The sequence below is a fragment of the Schistocerca americana genome, chromosome 8 (genome assembly GCF_021461395.2).
Source record: "Schistocerca americana isolate TAMUIC-IGC-003095 chromosome 8, iqSchAmer2.1, whole genome shotgun sequence".
NCBI lineage: Eukaryota > Metazoa > Arthropoda > Insecta > Orthoptera > Acrididae > Schistocerca > Schistocerca americana.
The window spans coordinates 55,105,371-55,125,449 of record NC_060126.1 but is presented as its reverse complement, the minus strand read 5'-3'; the positions used below and the strand labels follow the sequence as shown (position 1 = coordinate 55,125,449).

General features: G+C 41.5%; 1 protein-coding gene across 1 annotated transcript in view; it reads left to right on the top strand.

Moving 5' to 3' along the window:
• Positions 1-19,053, top strand: part of LOC124545380 (fatty acyl-CoA reductase 1-like) — a 163,300-nt gene extending 144,247 nt beyond the window's left edge. Inside the window, exons 8-9 of the mRNA XM_047124290.1 lie at positions 14,957-15,214; positions 18,773-19,053. Of these exons, the coding sequence (XP_046980246.1) occupies positions 14,957-15,214; positions 18,773-18,992 (478 nt within the window). The 3' untranslated portion in view covers positions 18,993-19,053. The remainder of the gene's footprint in view (positions 1-14,956; positions 15,215-18,772) is intronic.
• Positions 19,054-20,079: the final 1,026 nt, after the last annotated feature.

Below are 20,079 nucleotides of genomic sequence, written 5' to 3'. Positions count from 1 at the left end.
ACCCGCCTAACGTTGGAGCTCCCTATAACTAATAGGCCCGCCCTCTGTGACTGTCGGGACCTTGCCGGAGAATCGGCCACTGGCCCAACAGGCGAGGCATCCTGTGGTGGCTCGAAAACGATGTCATCACCACTAGGAAGCACCCCGTACCTGTTGGAAAGGGGTAAGGCAGCTGCCACGCGGCCAGATCCCACCTTCGCCTTTCGGCCAGGCACGCGCGAGCCCACCACTGTCCGCCATTCACCCTGGAGTGATGGCTGACCGGTAAGATGCTCACTGCCGGAAGACGCAGCGACATCAGGGGTTCCATGCGATTCCAAGGCCACCGAAGTAGGCATAGGTCTCACCACAGTTGCCCCAACGCCACTACGAGCCGACGCCTGCGCCTCGAGCTCGATGAGCCTAACAGACAAAGCCTCCACCTGCCCCCGAAGAGTGGCCAATTCTCCTTGCGTCCGCTCACAACAACCACAGTCCCTACACATGACTATGTTTACCCTACAAGCGAACGGTGTGCTCGCCTTATTAGCAGCAGGAAATCGAAGTGCTCTCTCACTGACGGTCTAACCGACACTGAGCTGTTCTAACCAAACAAACAAAAGCCCGTACGATACGAGGGTCGATAGCAACGGCGATACTGTACACTACACTGTTATTAAAATAAACGGTTGTGTCTAGTAGGCACTCAAACACGCAAGAAATTACAAAAATAAAACACGCAATAAATTACAAAAATAAAATAGTAACTACCCAGATAACTGAAAATAAGTTGTACCTGTTTGAAGCTCGCAAAAATGTGTAACAAGCGAACGGTGTACTCGCCTTATTAGCAGCAGGAAATCGAAGTGCTCTCTCACTGACGGTCTAACCGACACTGAGCTGTTCTAACCAAACAAACAAAAGCCTGTACGATACGAGGGTCGATAGCAACGGCGATACTGTACACTACACTGTTATTAAAATAAAAGGTTGTGTCTAGTAGGCACTCAAACACGCAAGAAATTACAAAAATAAAATAGTAACTACCCAGATAACTGAAAATAAGTTGTACCTGTTTGAAGCTCGCAAAAATGTGTAACAAGCGAACGGTGTACTCGCCTTATTAGCAGCAGGAAATCGAAGTGCTCTCTCACTGACGGTCTACAAAAATGCATCGACAGAAATGGTGATTATGTCGAAAAATAGCTAAATGTTCAAGCTGTGAACTGATGTAAACCATTGTAGAAATAAACGGGTCAATCTACTTATAAAAATAGGAGACCTTACTTTTGGGATTAGCCTCGTTTAAAAGGGCAGTAAATTGGCGCTGTCATTTACACTCAGGTAATTTGGGTAAAAACATTTCCGACATGATTATGGCCGCGTGGTGGAACTGACAGACTCTGAACGCGGAATGGTGATTGAACCTATATGCATGGGACATTCCACCCTGCTAGTCGGTAGGGAATTCGATATTCTGAAATCCACAGTGCCAAAAGAGTGGCGAGAATACTATATTTCGGGTGTGCTTCTCAGCACGAACAATATAGTGGCCGACGGGCTTCACTTAACGACGAGAGCAGCGGCATGTACGTCGATTTGTCAGTGCTAACAGACGTGCAACACTGGGTGAAATAACCTCAGAAATCAATGTGTATGATGAGAGCCTTTGCTAGCAGCTCAACATCGCCTGCAGCACCTGTCTTGGACTCTTGACCATATCGGTTGGATTCTAGACGACTCGAAAACAGTGGCCTGGTCATATGAGTCACGATTGCAGTTCGTAACACCTGATAGTAGGGTTCGAGTGAGGCACAGACCCCGCGAAGCCATGGACCCAAGTTGACTTCAAGGGACAGTGCAAATTGGTAGTAGCTCTATAATGATGATCTGTGTTTACAGGGAATGGATTGGGACCTCTGGTCCAGTTTAACCGATAATTGACTGGAATTCGACATATTCTGCTACTTGGAGACCATTTGCACCTATTCAACGGCTTCACGTTCCCAAACAACGATGGAATTTTTATGGATGACAATGCGCCATGTCAATGGACCACAATTGTTCGCTATTGGTTTGAAGAGCATTGTGGACAGTTCCCGCTAACGATTTGGCCACCCGAATCACCCGACATGAATCCCATTGAATATTTATGAGTTATAATCGAGAGGCCAGTTCATGCACAAAATCCTGCACCGGCAGTACATTCGCAGCTGTGAACATAACTCAGTATTTCTGTGGGGGATTCTAAAGATATCTCGAGTAGATGCCACGTCGTGTTGCTGCACGCCAGGCAAAAAAGAGACGCGACACGATACTAGGAGGTACCCCATGAGTTAAGACACCTCAGGGTCGACATGAATGTATGTTCCATATCCCCTTCTAAATAACTTCATCGAATTCGACCAAGCTTGGTACAAACTTCATTTACTGTGTGGAGAGGATCACTGCGGGCGTAAAAGCCACCCACCTACCAAACCGATTGGGGTGGGTGTGGGAAAGGAGTGTAGCCCATGACACGAGTTTGATTGGCTGATTTGAGGTGAGAGGACCAAACAGCGAGGTCATCAGTCCCATCTGATAAGGGAAGGAGGGGAGAAGGAAGTCGGCCCTGAGGTTTCAAACGAACAATTCCGGCATTTGCCTGAAGCGATTTAGGGAAATCATGGAAATGTAAATCAAAATGGCCGAACGTGGATTTGAACAGTCATACTCCCGAATGCGAGTCCAGTGTGCTAACCACTGCGACACGTCGTTCGGTCAAGACGCAAGAATAGCGGTTATTTGATCCTCCGCTATTTGAGAATGAGAGTGTTTAGAATTTGCAAGAAGCATTGCACGAAATTTCAAACGTTTACGAAACTTCTTCCCTGCTGACGAGGCCACAAAATAACGAAAGGAAAAAAAGTTTACCACTTGCCACGTCTTCACTGTTCATGCAGTAGAAATGACTCATAAACATGAAGTTTTGATTTATTATCTCTTTACTGCTAATCGCATTGGTGACACGTTTTGCAGATAGTGTTCACATACACCCCTGAATGTACATACAAAAGTGTACACTGTACGATACATAGTTCACGAAATATGAAGTCATGTACTGAGATGTGTGAAAAACTACACATTATGCATGACGTTTTACAATACTGGCCATTAGAATTGCTACACCACGAAGGCTACAGACGCGAACTTTAACCGACAGGAAGAAGATGCTGTGATACGCAAATGATTACCTTTTCAGAGCATTCACACAAGGTTGGCGCCGGTGGCGACTCCTACAATGTGCTGACATGAGGAAAGTTTCCAACCGATTTCCCATACACAAACAGCAGTTGACCGGCGTTGCCTGGTGAAACGTTGTTGTGATGCCTCGTGTAAGGAGGAGAAATGCGTACCATCACGTTTTCGACTTTGATAAAGGTCGGATTGTAGCCTATTGCAATTGCGGTTTATCGTATCTCGACATTGCTGCTCGCGTTGGTCGAGATCCAATGACTGTTAGCAGAATATGGAATCGGTGGGTTCAGGAGGGTAATACCGAACGCCTTGCTGCGATCCCAACGGCCTCGTATCACTAGCAGGAATCTTATCCGCATGGCTGTAACGGATCGTGCAGCCATGTCTCGATCCCTGAGTTAACAGATGGGGACGTTTGCAAGACAACAACCATCTGCACGAACAGTTCGATGACGTTTGCAGCATCATGGACTATCAGCTCGGAGACCATGGTTGTGGCTACCCTTGACGCTGCATCACAGGCAGGAGCGCCTGCGATGCTGTACTCAACAACGAACCTGGGTGCACGAATGGCAAAACATCATTTTTTCGGATGACTCGCCGGCCGAAGTGGCCAAGCGGTTCTAGGCGCTACAGTCTGGAAACGCGCGACCGCTACGGTCGCAGGTTCGAATCCTCCCTCAGGCATGGATGTGTGTGATGTTCTTAGGTTAGTTAGCTTTAAGTAGTTCTAAGTTCTAGGCGACTGATGACCTCACATGTTAAGTCCCATAGTGTTCAGAGCCGTTTCGGATGAATCCAGTTTCTGTTTCCAGCATCATGATGGTCGCATCTGTGTTTGGCGACATCGCGGTGAACGCACATTGGAAGCGTGTATTCGTCGTCGCCATACTGGCGCATCACCCGGCGTGATGGTATGGGGTGCCATTGGTTACACGTCTCAGTCACTTCTTGTTCACATTGACGGCACTTTCAACAGTGGACGTTAAATTTCAGATGTGTTACGTCCCGTGGCTCTACCCGTCATTCGATCGCTGTGAAACCCTACATTTCAGCAGGATAATGCACGACCGCATGTTGCAGGTCCTGTACGGGCCTTTCTGGATACAGAAAATGTTAGACTGCTGCCCTGGCCAACACATTCTCCAGATCTCTCACCAACTGAAAACGTCTGGTCAATGGTGGCCGAGCAACTGGCTCGTCACAATACGCCAGTCACTACTCTTGATGAACTGTGGTATCGTGTTGAAGCTAGAAGGGCAGCTGTACCTGTACACGCCATCCAAGCTCTGTTTGAGTCAATGCTCAGGCGTATCAAGGGCGTTATTAGGGCCAGAGGTGGTTGTTCTGGGTACTGATTTCTCAGGATCTATGCACCCAAATTGCGTGATAATGTAATCACATGTCAGTTCTAGTGTAATATATTTGCCCAATGAATACCCGTTTATCATCTGCATTTCTTCTTGGTGTAGCAATTTTAATGGCCAGCAGTGTAATTTATAACTAACTATACTCACAACACATTTCGCAGGTGGTAGTTTTCTATACCACTCGATGCACTTGCATGCACAATCAAATCGTTGTACAACACATAGTTCAGGAGACAAAATGCGATAAATATTGAGCTGCATGAGAATGAAATTACAGGGAGAAATTCTGTAGACATGAAGGTGAAATATGTCATAAGTAAAGTGAAGAAGGAGGAGGACAAAGGGAAGGAAAGGGATTACTGATGTCAGCTGCTTTGGGACATTACATGAAATCAGTGGCAACGAGTAAAAATGTGTACCACATCGGGATTCTAGCTCGAGATCTCCTGCTTACTGGGCAGGTGTGTTAGCCACTATGCAACACGGAACACATTGCTCCTTGTAACTGTGCCGCCAATCTTTGCACGCTTCACGGCCAATCCACACTCCCACTAAACGCCACCTACCTCTGTACATTTCCTCCTCGCTCGGTACTCTGAGATTTCTGGAGGAGGTCAAACACACCCTTGCACCAGCGCTGAAGAAGGTGGAGTCACTGCCCATCTAGATGAATCAATTACATGAATGCGCAGGGTCTGTTCTTTCGGACGAAACGGTGATAAAGCCATCGGTAAAAAGCTCATCCTAATATCCTCATATGATTTCAGTCCAAGTTGGTATACATATCAATTACAGTCTGTAAAAAAAATGCGTTAAGACTAAGAACACCAGCCTCCTCTTGGAGTGAGTGTGGCGGAAAAAGGAGAAAAAACCGGATAGACGTTGCATTAGGATAGTTCGTGCGCGCCAAAAGTGGATTCGTAGTCATGATTAATGTTCATCGGTATCTTATGACTGGTATGGAGTATCAGATTATCATTTCAGAAGTATATGGACACACCACTTAAAGCTGAATTGACCAGTAGATGTTACGCGTTGCCAGACAAGAAGTAACAGAAGAATGGGTCGGTGATGCGCGGTCAGTCAAATCGGAAGTGGAATAGTCAACGGGTGTCACCCGAGAAACAAGAGGCGGAGCCCCTCCACGCCCGCAGAATAAGAGAGGTGTCGCAGGATGTGGGCACTACGATGTTTGCCTACGTGTGGTTAAGGTTAACAATTAATACGCGCTCATATGGAGACAGATTGGGTCAAAGGTCGAAAGAAGGGTAGTGGTTTGAAGGGCAGAGGGAAAAAAGTGCCAAGGTAAGAGCCAAGGGAAGAAAAATCTCTGCGATAGATAGGTCGGGTGGAAAGAGCAGTAGCGGTTATCTTGCTGCCTGCGATAGGTCATGCAAGGGGAGGCTTTGATAGCAGTGGGTATCACGCATGTCGATACCTTTGACGTTGTGCGGCGCTGTTGCCCGGCGGCTGCCGATGGGTGAAGTTGTTGAACTCTCGGTCAGCGTCAGCAACCTGCAACAGTTAGGTTCATCATCGTTTTGTGTCCGGTAGATCGTGTATCAGAAGCTCAGTGCAGAGTGATGTGGGCGATTTCTTTGTGTGTCAGTGGGCGAGCTCGTCGGTTTCCCTGCTGTAGCCTATTGGTCGGCTTTAATAGCAGTTGGTATTTCCAGTCAACGTTGCTGATATGCAGGGGCTTGCCGACGTTTGTCGCTTGTTGGTGTATGTTAGCGTGCCATAGGTGACTATGCCCTAACTAGCAGTGTCTTTGGCCGCTTATGCTTCCACCTATGGTTGTGATCGTAGTTTCCCAGAGCAAGGATGAAGGAATTGTTCGAGTGCCTCCTTTACAGTCGTGTGGCGCGTTTTTTGATTACTTCCTTGAGGGTTTCAGGCGGTATTCATTGTGAAGATACGCAGTGCGTGTGTAGCGCCGAGTGTTGCTAATGATTCGTAGCACTTTGTTCTGTATGATATGCAGGCGGCCCAGTCGTGTAGGAGCTGCGTATCTCCAGACGGGAGCTGCGGAGAAACAACTCCTTTGAAACCTTTTACAGCTGCCCAAATCGATGAAGCGATTATCAAGTGGAGAAGCGAAGGAACCACCACATCTAAACCGAGGTCAACAGACCTACTGACGGACACAGAGGCCTTGAGCATTTCGGGGGCTGGTGGTAAAAAGTCGCATTAATCGACGCAAGAAATCAATCACAAGCTCCCAAGTGATTCCACCAGCTGTCCAGCTAACAAAATGACTGTGCACGGTGAGATAAAAGGAATAGGGGACAATGGCTGAATGGCTCGTCGTAGACCTGGAACCATTGCTAAGCGAGGCTTGAGGTTGTGTAAAGCACGGCGCCACGGGACAGTTGAGTGATTTGGAGCGACGCCTTACACCATAATCTGTGGTACATTTTCTCAGGTGTTTCGGTTGGTATTGTTTTTAATGCGTCGGTCTGTTTCCCGTTACAAGCAAAACGATTTTACGTGGTTATTCGATAAAGTGATCACAAATTAGTCTACAGCGACATTTGTTTGATTGGTGTAAATTGAGAGAGATGTTAAAGAAGACAAATAATTGCCAGTAGTCAATAGTATAGGAACCGGGTGGTGCGATTATTCACCCCCACTGTAAATATGACATAGAGGTCGTAGGCATAATGAAAGAGAGTTGGGAATGCATGAGCACCGTCACCATTCCTTTGATCAGTATTTGTACAGCCAGAAAAACACCAAAATCTGTAACACTTTCCGTAATGAAGAATAATCTGTGGTGAATATGTATGCCGAAAAATGGATTAATCCTTCGAGTGATGCACAGTTTAAAAATATTTCACACAGATGCGCGAGATATGTAGAGCTTTACCGCACTGTTCACTTTTCCCCACGTGCTTTGCGGAGTGGAATGGTCTGGCATTTGTAGCTCTTAACCTGCAACACATAGATCGACCTGGTAGTCCTTCCAACATCCGCAGCTTTATCCCAGACAATGGTACTGCCTACAAAGAAAACAGAGTTTAGTAACACTCGCTCGTCAACTTATGTTGTATGGTGGAGAATACATGCAACATTTAACCCACATCCAAGTTCCATTCACATCGAAAGAACGCTTGTCTTTAAAAAAGATCCTGTATTAGCTTAAATTCCTCGTGACTGGATGGAATAATAAAGCTCTACGTGATATGAAACTCTTCTATTGTAACGATCGAGGCAGGAGTCTGTTAAACATCTCGATGGAACCACACCACTGCGTGTCTGCTGCTCTTCATTGGACTGCATCTGAACCTTCATTAACGTTTCTTTTTTGTGTGGTGTATTTGGTTAAAAATCAAGTTTAATAGTACCTTATTTTTCGCCAGGGCACTTTATAAAATTGCCTCCCCACCTTCAGATGCATGCTATACTATTCTGGGATAATTACAAAAGATAGCTCAATATACTGCTTGTTAGTATAATAAATGTATGTCACCATCACCACAGAATTATGAATCAAGAGAGGGACCTGAGTATACCTACCCAATACGATTCTAGTACCCACAACCAATCATGTAACGTGGTTTTATGGGTGGTAGTGACGAAGGAAGTGTCAAGAATTAAAACTAAGCATACATTATCTGTTTGTGTGCAGAACGCCAGTACGTCCTCACTTAAACAGAAACAGCCGCATTATTTCGAAGTATATACTCGTATAATTACATATTACTTTTTCTTGAGTGCACCATAGTAGCTCTAATGCAATGTTAGCTATACAGAATACAGAAAATTGTCTAGTATGTCCAAAGTGTCACATATATATGGTAAACGGTTTCCAAACCATCATATTGTTTGCAAGTACATCAACATGTAAGCACTCTCCTTTAGCAACTGCAAACATCTTGTATCCCTATTTTATATTCAGATTTTTCCCTGTTTTCCATATTTTCATTTTTTTTCAAATCTTTCTTATTTTCCCGTATGAAAATGTACAATAATATGGGTCCTCGTATTGCTTAACATGTTTGCTTAGCATCCTTCAGTGATTTGGGTACTTCCAGCAAGCCAGAGAGAATCTACAAAGTGTCTGCAACATTACTTGGATGGGGAATTATAACTGCTATGCATCGTAAAGATTGTGTATATATTTTACTTTCATGCAATGCACACACATACAGTTTAGTGGAGTGTGCAAGTTGCCTCCGGCCTCCTATTAAAATGTCTTGAAACATCTGTTAATGCAAGATTCAACTGTTCCTTGCAATAGTATTGTGTAGGGATTAAAATAACGTGATGTTTTAGCAACCCTTCAGGAGACCGTCAACACCAAGCAACAGGAGTATTGCATGACAATTATGCGTTTTCACACTAAAATCCTGTTTCTCTAATACTGGTGAGTGTAGGAATTAGAATCTGTGTGTTACTGACGGTCTCTGTGTTAAAAGAAACAGATATTTTTTCAGTGTTACAGCATGAAATCGTGATTAGTAAACATAATTTTTCTTATCTCCTCTAATGTGACAAACATAAAGTGAGTTTACCATTTTAGTCTCCAAAATCTTTTTTGTGTCCCACAGACGGGGTTTGGGGGGAGGGGGAGGTGTCAGAGTGTCCATAAACACTATGCTGTTTCCTTGATAGTTTCCTCGCTTACAGAGGGCGTGGAACCATACTAGATAGTTATATCTCCCCATATCTCACGTTTAGTGGAAGAGATCGGGAAAAAGTAGCCTGAGTGTCAAATTTGTTAGGTGTTGACCCAGCGACAGCATGTAAGCATAAAGTTTCTCATTGGGCGATATGACCCCATGCAGACATACATTTCTCCTCTTTTCAAAACTATTATTTTCAAAATGTATAGCTGTCTTCCTCTGATTCACTTGCATCCAGTGACGTTTTGTTCATTATTATATTTACAACGTATTACAATTTATTCTTGCCAGTCTAAAGTGTTTACTTGGTCTTTGAATATAAGATTTACGAAGATAGAGTAACGACTCTAACTTTTCAAACATTGTTACCCGCAAATTTTTGTATGTGTTTAAGGATTTCTTGCCCCAGCTGTTGTTGTACCCCTCCTAGTATGAGTGGGTTCAAGATGGCCCAATAAATACTTTGAAAATGTGTGTCTCTCTTAAGTTAAAATCTTCTGCGTAGTTAGGTCAAGTCATAATTCCTTTTAAAATAACCGACGTTTAGACCCCTCTGCTGGGATCTTCTTCAGGATATTTCGGTGTCCAATATTGCTAGAACACTGTCAGAGACCAGTTTTCCCGAGGCTGTGCTGCAGAATTGAGAGTAATAGTTAAAATTCCTGTGGCTACTATTAGTGAGCCATCGTCATAGGCTAATATTCCCGCGCAGATACCGAAGAAGGGGCGTTATTAGCTAAACTTTTGTGGATACTATTGGTGTCTCATCATCATTGAATAGAAAAGCACTATTCCACACTTACACTGGAGAAGGATTATTCGTTTAAATTCCTCCTGCTACTACTGTTTGCCCATCATCATTGGCTAGATGCGAAACGGACAGAGCAAGAGAGGTGGAGTGTTTAACCAAAGTATTGTTGTCCGCCGACGTGACATGCACATCGTTGGTTGTATTGTTAGCACAAAACAGCCGCATATTTACTTCCTTGGTGGCAGGTAGCCACGATTCCAGAAGCCTATAGCCGTCCTTTCTGTTGAATTACATACATTCTTGGAAATTTCAACCGCTTCTAGGACATTTCTTCTATATATATTGGTTTCCTTAGCCAGCACACGTACGTTATTAAAATCGATGTCAGAGCCACAGTTCCCATGATGTTCCGCTACCCGATTTTACACTTCGTTTTAGCCGCACGTGCTATTCGTGTCCCGTAGTGCATCCTTTAACATTTCTTCCCGTTTCGCCTGTATACACTTTGCCACAGCCACATATGACTTGATAGACGCCTGTATTGTGGAGGCAATAAGGTGCATCCAATTTTGTTCGGAAAAGAACTTTATTTTGCTTTGTCTAAAGAAAAGGTGTCTGGATATCATTTTTCTTTAGAATTCCGCTTATGCGGTCAGTGACCCCAGGAACGAACAATATCTTGAGAAGATAGTACCTCGTCTTTCTTAGTAGCGTGATTAATATTCCGCCTAAATGTCCAGTCGACTGAACAACTATCAGACCATTTACCTCCATTGTCTTCTTTAAAAAATCCAACTAAGATTCCAGGTTGTCATCATCGGTGATACGCAAGGCACGTGAAGACAGTGTGTTGAGCACTGCTTGCTTCTGGTCGGGTGGTGGTGCGAAGTGGCATCTAAATATGTGTTTGTGTTGGTTGGCTTTCTATACACTCCGTGAATATGCTGTTATCAGATCTTCGTATACCAACACATCTAGGAACGGAAAACCGACCTCATACTCAGCCTCGATGATAAATTTGATTTTGAGGTGAATTCTATTTCAGAAATTATGGAACGCATGAGGTTCTTCGTCGCTATGTGACCACTTAATAATTGTATCATCCACATTGCGGAGACAGCAAGAAGGTTTCAGAGCGTCACTACTTAATGCCTGTTGTTTGAAATGTTCCATAAAAATGTCACCTGCAATTGGAGGTATGGTTGAGCCCATAACAAGGCCGAGCCTAGTGATAGAGTTCACCACTGTATTGTAAATCGCTCGAAAGGAGACATAATTCAATTAAGCCACAAACAACTGTATCAACTCTCTCCCTTCTGGTCTCCATTCTATCTTATACTGGTACGTTAGTATATAACGATGTCATATCAACGCTAACGAGCATGTCACCTGCAAATATCTTCACTGGGCGTATAATTTGTAAAGGAAAATGTTTCGAATCTTCGACAAAGGTATTTGTTTTACCAACTAGATGTCCCACTTCACCAGATAAATGACGTGCTGAAAGATAAGTTGACAAGTTAATCCCACTGACAATAGGCTTCAAAGTAACCGATATTTTATTGATCTTGGGGAGTCGATACATTTAGTCATGTTGTCAGTACTACTGACTCGTGCATGTGATGTTATTTATATGTGTTTGACGACGTTGGTGTTGATTCCGTATTTAACATTTGACGTTGCCACTATGGGTGCAGTACATTAGGATTTTGTTTTTATGAAACAGATCTGATGATAGTCATTAAAGACCGAAACCGGTATTTTGTTAACAAAAAGTTTGTGACCATAGGCGTAAATTAAAGGAAACTTATTCCATACATTGGTTAAAATGGAAAAACTGCTACTTTTTGTGGTGTTTATTATATGCGCATGGTACTTTACACATACACATACAAGATAGGTATGTGTTTTTGATATTTTGTATACTTTAGTATGAATTAAAAATCCTATAAATGAAAATAGTATTAAGCTTCGATTTATAACCACTATGTTTGATACAACACGAATAAGAAATGGTAATAAAGTGCCATATACAAATCCAATAAATGGCAATACAGATGTAGTTATAAAGTCATACTGACATGCTAAACAGTTGATCAGTACAAGCGAGGTACAATGCATTGCAGAGAGTTTTACTCTTGGTCATATCAGAGAGAGTATAGTACTTCCTCCAACATTGTGAAATTAGACAGAGGCCTCTCTTTTTTTTAAATTTCTTTCCATGTCAATGGAACAAGGACTTTGTCAAACATTATCTGAAAATTCCACCACACAACGTCACACACACTTTTGTAAAAACGACCCTAAATCCTAACATATCGCCTAGATCTGTGTGTGGCACTGTTAAGCTATTTCTATCTCGAGGATTAAACCCAGTTTCAAGCATACATACACAGCATATGAAATTGTACATTGTGGAGGGCTACTTGCGCCAATTTAGTGGTCTTCTGCCTATATGGATACTGAGCAAAGGAAAAGCGATTGTTCCCATGTGCTCTAATCTCTCATCTTATTCCTACAACCTCTGTGTGACATTTATATCGGAGGTCACCAAGGAATTATCAGACCACGTGCCACCGCCCCAGAAAGGTGACGCTGCTGTTAGACACTGTATTGAGAGAATTGTTACACACACATAATCTATAATAGACTCAAGAGATGGCTATGGTGATGGTAGACCATGTGCAGCGATGCGAAGTGACAGATCAGGGTCATGAGAGTGACAGCATCCCTGGTGGTCGTTAACTAGTGGCAAAGAGATATTGTCCAAACCACCGTTTTCTGTGGCATATCTTGGAGGCTGTGGTGCACCTACACACTCTCTACAACTCCAGAATTGTGGGGGGAACTGACTGGTGTGGACACATGTTAGCGTAATAAAAACTTCCTAAGATTTCTACCCTAAAGTCAATCATAGTATCAACACGGATAATGTAGTCAGGGACTCGTTCAACAGTGCATGTCTTCACTTACATTCCTATTGAAATCATAACACTGATGTACTGTATATGAGTATGACATGGCTGTAGAAATGTTCCTAATTCCCACTGTTATTTACATATGCACAGTAATATTGTGCTATCTAACTTCTGTTAGGTGAGCTGATAGTGTGTCAGCCATCGTTTCTTTTAACATACACCTAACACAAGGTCCACACATATCTATCCATGATAAGTAATAATTTCTATCACCACACTAGGCTGTAAATTGTTTAAATATGTAAATTATTTAAATGGTGCACAGTGATGCTTGTTAAATATTTATTTATGATCTCAAAAAGTGGATAGTTTTTGGAAAAATCTGTAAAATTCTGAAAAATTCCCCCAGTACTGTATATACTGATGGAGGACGGCTTATATGATAAGGTGCTTGCTGAAATGTCATTGGGCACAATAGTCTGCTACTAACTGCAGAAAATGTAATTATTTAAGAAGCTGACACATATGTCAGGTCTGCAGATGGGCAGCATACAAGTGAGGAGCCTGTCTGATAGTGTACAGAGCACAAGTGACAAGTTGGTCTGATGGTTGGATTGGTGGGGGATAATCGGCGTTTTCGGGAAATACATAATTATGATTGGGTGTTGAATACTGACAATAAAATTGGTATGCCATTAATTCCACTAACTGTACAATACGTTATGACATATTGTTATAAAGACAAGTGGCTAGTTTGTAGGTAACAACTGACCCCTTGTCCCTTGATAACACTGACTATGAGGACATTAATACATTGCCTTGAAGGACAACTGTCTGAGGAAATTTGGCAAGGAGGACATTGAACCTTTGGAGAGATCTGGCAACAATGTGTCCTTGGCCTATGAACTTTGAGAGATATGACAACAATGGATGCTGTGCAAATACCTCTACTGCCCCACTACTCACAATATGTATCAACCATGCAATTACTCCAGAGTGCAGCTATCCTGTGAATCAAAATTCCATAGTTACATGTGATTTACAGAACAATATGTCTCTTACACACTGAAGGTAGAAATGGGGACAAAGCAAGATTTCATATGGTACATAGCGGAAGAACATAGTATTATCAAGAAAATACACAGATGATTCAACAGTTCCCTACAAATTGTGTTATGGGAAGAAAGTAAATACATTTTGTAATTTTTTTATCTTTTACTAAGAACAGTTTCAATTTTTACCTTAAGGTTATGAATCAATAGAAAGGTCAGACACAAGAAGTATGTAATTCACAACATGGATCTACAGGTGAATTACCAGTAGACAGGAAGATTTTAATTCAGCACCAAAAGTAGTCATATGTCCTTAAGCATTTTATTTTATTTTATTCTGTTAATGTGAACTTATAAATCCCAGTAGTATTATATCCATTTTAGTTGCAGCGAAGGCTCCATATTAAACGATGAATGATAAATAAGTTAATATATTCATTTTTATTTATTATTTTATGAAGATCTATGAGTTCCCTAAGAATGTTGAACTGTTAAAGAAGAAATTTTGTTTTTCTTTATTTTGGGACATCCAAGAAATAAGAGGACTTAACAGATGGCTTGACAGTTTAAGTAAGAAGTTGATTAGGTAAAATAATATGGTCATACAGGCAGCGCACTAGCAAAGGCAATAGGAGACGAGCACAGATATTGGCTACAATGGGAGATGCGAAGGAATTTTAAATAGCAAACATAGATGTTGAAACTCAAGTCTGGAAATCGAAAGGTGGCGTGATCGAATCTTTGACAGATATTTCATTCTCTTTTTAACTTAGCTCTTAGCTGTCAATGAGGTGAAGATTCGCTATCCGCATTAAGTTGTAGATTTCATTTCCCTGTTAGCATAACTGTGGTAGGTTATGGATGTAGTCATGTAAGAGGAATAGACTACAAAGAATTCCGCCAGGTCACTAAGATACACGAGGTTATCATCATTATCTGATACATGAAACTGTAAATGTCTACACATACAGATAAAATTGTCTACAGCACAGAAATTTACTCCGATAATTACTTTTTTCAGCTTGGTGCACGTAAACAATCGTTTAAATTCGGCCAAGATCATGGTGCGGTATTATGTGCTACATGAATGGACATTTATCAACAAAAATGTTGTGTCTGTGTATGAATCGATGGCTCCTGAGGATAAAGAAATCTTTTATTTTAATGTTAAAGAACTTGATTACTACGACTATTGTAAAAAGTCAATTATTGGAGCGAAGCTGTACCTTCTGAATGAGAGCATTGATGATATACCCGGTGATGTGAGATACATGAGAAGGTATGTACTTCATATCAATTTTAATTCTTATGATATAATTTGAGGAGTGTCAGAAGATTTTTTTCTGATGTTTCTAATCAGATTAACTGCATTTGCTTCCTCCAGAACCATAAATATTTTAAAACAGTCACGTTTACATACATTTTAATTACATATTTCCTTATATCTATTACATGAAGTCAAGTGTTATTGTGTTGTATCATTGTGATGAGTCACACGCACACAACACACATGGAGCAGCATGAAAGAAAATGTTATATCATGTGGAGCGAGTAACTAACGATGACGGCAGATAAGTGTGTACCCAAAGCAAAGCTCATTTGCAACCTTGTAGTGATGCTACTAGCACTACTCTTATGAGAATGACGAGAAATTTTAATAGACATCATGTTTAGATCTAGTATTATGCACACCAGCTTTCGTTCTTGGAGTTTCTACTTTTTTCCGTCAGCATACAAAAAATTACAAAAAGTCGATTTCCATGCGTCCTCATTGCAAGCCAAAAATGACAACAGTATTAGGTTACTTCACTTCTAAGAATGTAGGTACCAGCTTCAAGTTCTTTTTCTTAATCTCAAGCCACTGTTTCCAAGAGGAAGAATAGTGTTTTGGCAGTAAGACATGACCCATCACTGGGCCCTTCGCACCGTGTAGGTCTTCACTGATTAATGACAGGAAAGCTCGGCATGCATTCGGAACTCTACTGACTGGGCAGAAATAGTAGGAACCACTGTCAGCTGCTGCTGTACTGGCGGAGCTGCTTGGTCAGCTGCCACAGCTGTGTGGAGCATTGTGCTGTCACTGGGACATGTCAGTACACAATATAGGGCAGGAGCTTGTCAACACAGAGCCGTCAGGTGCCAGACCCTTGACACACGACAAATTATGGGTGGCATAATATGGGCAACAGTGCCTTAATGAATTCTGTCGTAGTCATGCAAATCACCGGCTCTTCATCGGCTTACATCGTCAATGTGTCGACGTGGAAGAGCAAAGTCGTTTGTGATCCTTCCCTTGTGTGTTAACCCTCCTATGTATTTGATGTGCTTGTAAGTTCATACTGGCCGTTGTTTAGAAGGGTTCAAAATGATGCAACTGATGGTGAGGGGGAACTGTAACATTGGCATACTTAAGTCTCTCACTAGATGCCAGCGGTCTGGACGACTGCAAACTTTGGTGAGACTTAAGGTGTAAAAAGAGGATTATGCATCAAAATCATGGCAATGGAAGTGCCGCGTTCGATGCACCAGTAGCCGATATTTCGCTGAAGTTAAGCAATGTTGGCCATGTCTGATACTTGGATTTGTCTCTGACTGAGTCTGCTGTGTGCCTTTTGAAATTTTTCCTTTGGCTGTCCAACATAGGGGAGAAGAGAGATGGTGGTGCTGTGTCTCTGAACACCAGTCCTTGACCAATTTCCTGGATTAAAATCTAAACTTCTCTCAGTGTCTTATGAAGTGAGAGAATGTTGAATGCAATCCACCCACTGACTGTGGACGTAAAGGCAGGTCTTCCCTTTGGGCTTACAGGCACCTACAATAAACAGTTACACTTAAACACACAATGCAAATATTTCATGAAAGGAAGGTACCTATGAATATGAAGGCAGGCAAACACGCTTCCAGTAGAGGTGGTTGAACCTGCCCTTTGGGGTCTAGCAGACAATCACGTCATACGACTTTACTTGCTTTAATGAAAATCATCACCTGGCTGTTGCTCGTAGTGGAGAATAACTACTTTTCCTAAATTTAGTTAGTGAAAGTGTGCCAGGTGTCAGAAGCAACGTAAAAACATTTAGCGACCTTAAGAACTTCACTAAAAGTAGGATCGGCTGTGGCTAATGCTTTAGCTGTCACTTCACTCTCAGGGGAAAGGGGTGGGGGGCTAGGTACACAGCCACAACATGAATTGATGATTCTGTGCAGTTACTCACTGGGCGGGCTTCAAAATGATTAGTATACTACACTACAAGTCAAACACATGACTGGTCGTAAGCTTTAAAAGGCAGTACCACCTAACCATACTGTTGGTACAGTATACGAACTTTTGCATATGCCAGCAATAACTGACTCGTGAAATAAAGCATAACCGATCATACTTCTAATTTTCCATTGTTAAGCAGAACAAGAAAAAGAAAACCTGGAAGTGGGGCAAGTGAAAAATACCCTCTACCAAAATCTTCACCGTAATTTTGCAGAAATAGATATAGATGTAGGAAAATAGATGCGTTGATTAGAATAGTAGACCAAAATTGTTGATCCAAGGCTAGAAACAAGATTGTTTATTCAAGACAATACCATAGCAATAACCAATAATTTAGCCACAGTTGTGTTTGAGGTTCTAGAGCTCTGGTACTGTGGAGTGAATCTTGTGCTGTGTGAGTGTTCACTATCTAGAAGTAACGAATAAATGGAAAGTATGGTTTCTTTTGACTACAATGGATCCGATTTTCAGAAGAAAAATCGTTCGCTCTGTTGGTTCAGAGCACTGTCAGCTGGTGATCCTGTGATAATGCCCTTAGAGCACATTCTAGTGCTCGCATTTTCTGCTATGTCGCTCACTGAACTATGCCAATATTTTTATTTAAGCTCTGCATGTAAACTATTGTACAAGCTTAGAGTATGAAGGGTTTTGGAGGAAAAGCTGACATATCGGTACCGTAGCCCACTGGTCAAGTATTCTGACTGGCGGTTTGTCAAGTTGGATTCGATCCCCACTTCTACAATTTTTTTCCTCTTTTTTCATTTTATTATGTTCCTCGCAATGTTGAACTACTAGGCACCAAGTTTAAGACTTCGACTGTCACAGACGTGATCTCAGCATTCAGTAATTGAGTGCGCCATATAGATTAAGTATTAAAAAAATTATATTTGTTATTCAATGGTGTGCTTTGCGCCCATTTCTGCCATTGGGCATTCGGAATAATGTGGCCATAACGTTCGTCATATTCCATAAACGGTTCAAGATAATGTAACGAGGTTTCTTTGCAAATGATTGCAAGAAAAGGACTACATATGTCACATATAAAAACTTTTTTATTCACCGATTCACTCGCCCACGGCAGCGAGACGGCCGACAGGACGAGATGCGTAAATGTATCAATAGTGCTTAAGCTATCTACAGCTTTTCGCGTGAAGTATGAGGGATTTTCGAGTGGCATTTCATGTACAAGTCTCATAGACCATCTGTCAAGCACACTGATTAAAAATTCATTGGATGCGGTCCGACTCCCATTGCTAGAACTGTTTTGATTTTTCAAAATTTTATTTCATTTCTCATAAAGTTAACGATTAATTATAAATTTATGTCGACTGAAATAGTTTAGTTTTTATAAGTTACATTAATATATTCAGTTTAATTACAAATACAAACTTTTTAGATCAGATGGCCATAGGCCATAATGATGCATGTCCTACCACATCAGGGAATGGTGCATTGGTATTGTGTTGTATTTTCCCTGATAAGGTAACGGTGTTCTTTTTACCCCATGTAATTGTATCTGCAGTGTAATTAGTATTTAGTAACTACAGTTTCTAATTGAAATATCACTCTTTCTAGGATGTACTATCTGCACGTTGTAGTGCGGACACTTTTCTATGGTCTGTTACTCTGGGTACTGTACTCGATGTCAGAGCCAGCACTGGAGATGGTTGAAACTGCAATGGAATATTTGACTTCTGTGTTTTATGGAGCTCCTATTATTAGAGCACTCGCAGACGATGTTCCTGTTTCTTCTACAATGTTGCCAGATGACGTGGTTGATGTGATAAACAGCTGAATACTCTGTTGTCAGTTTTGTTCAGATAATTAGCTTCAATATTACACTAGTAACTGACTCCAATAAAAATTCCTCATTCCAAAATCCTTTATGAAGGAGAAACTTTTTTTAACAAAAAGAAGAGTGCAAATTTCATAAACATACAGCACTGATAAAAAATGGTAATTGGTATGGAACAATGGAATATTCAAGTTAAAAACGTGGTTGAAAACTCTGAAATTACCCAAAAACGCTGCCTGTCTTCTTACTTTAATTGAATCTACACTGGTTTCAAAATTTTTGAATTACTGTACTTCATGGAGTATTTGTTTTGGTAATATAGCGTCATAACATTATGAATATGTAAACTGTAAGATTTTTCTCCAACTGGGAGAATTTTGAAAAAAAAAATACCGCAGAAAATGAAGCTTAGTTGGGTATGTGTGCCTCATTTAAATTACTAAGCAAATTAATTTTGAAGAAAATCAAATAGGTGTTCACAGCAGTTTTTTATACCCCAACTGAAAACAGTTATTGTCTTCTGATTGTTAATATTTACTAGCTATTTCTACATTCTTTACCTCTGAGTAGTGATTCAAACTGACCCACTTCAAAATTAATCAACATCCTGAATAAGATTTCTAATCCTGTGGGCATAATTGTCTTTTTCGGATGTTTATACACTGACACAGTTCATGCAGATTGGTAATGAGCCAGATTATAGAACATCCTACACAGTCACCGATTTTACCACTGATTCACACTGCCACAAGGTGTACTGAATACTCAGCAGCCACTGGCTATAACCTAACTCACACACAGAAACAAAACAGTGCCACTGGTCGTCTTTCAGATAGTTACAATCAGATTCAAAAGTCAAATATGAGTGTAGAATATGCAAATAAAGTAGCTAGCCACAGTAGTCATTGAAATATATTTGAACTATCCAGGCATTTCAACATCTGCATCAATGTTTATGTCTTCAACTTCATGCTCAGTCGCTAAGCCACTGTTGAGCTTATGGGGAGGATACTTTTCTTTATGCCACTTATCAGGGATTATGTTTGTTCCCTGGGCGTATGGTGCACAGGGAAATCTACTGCTAAAA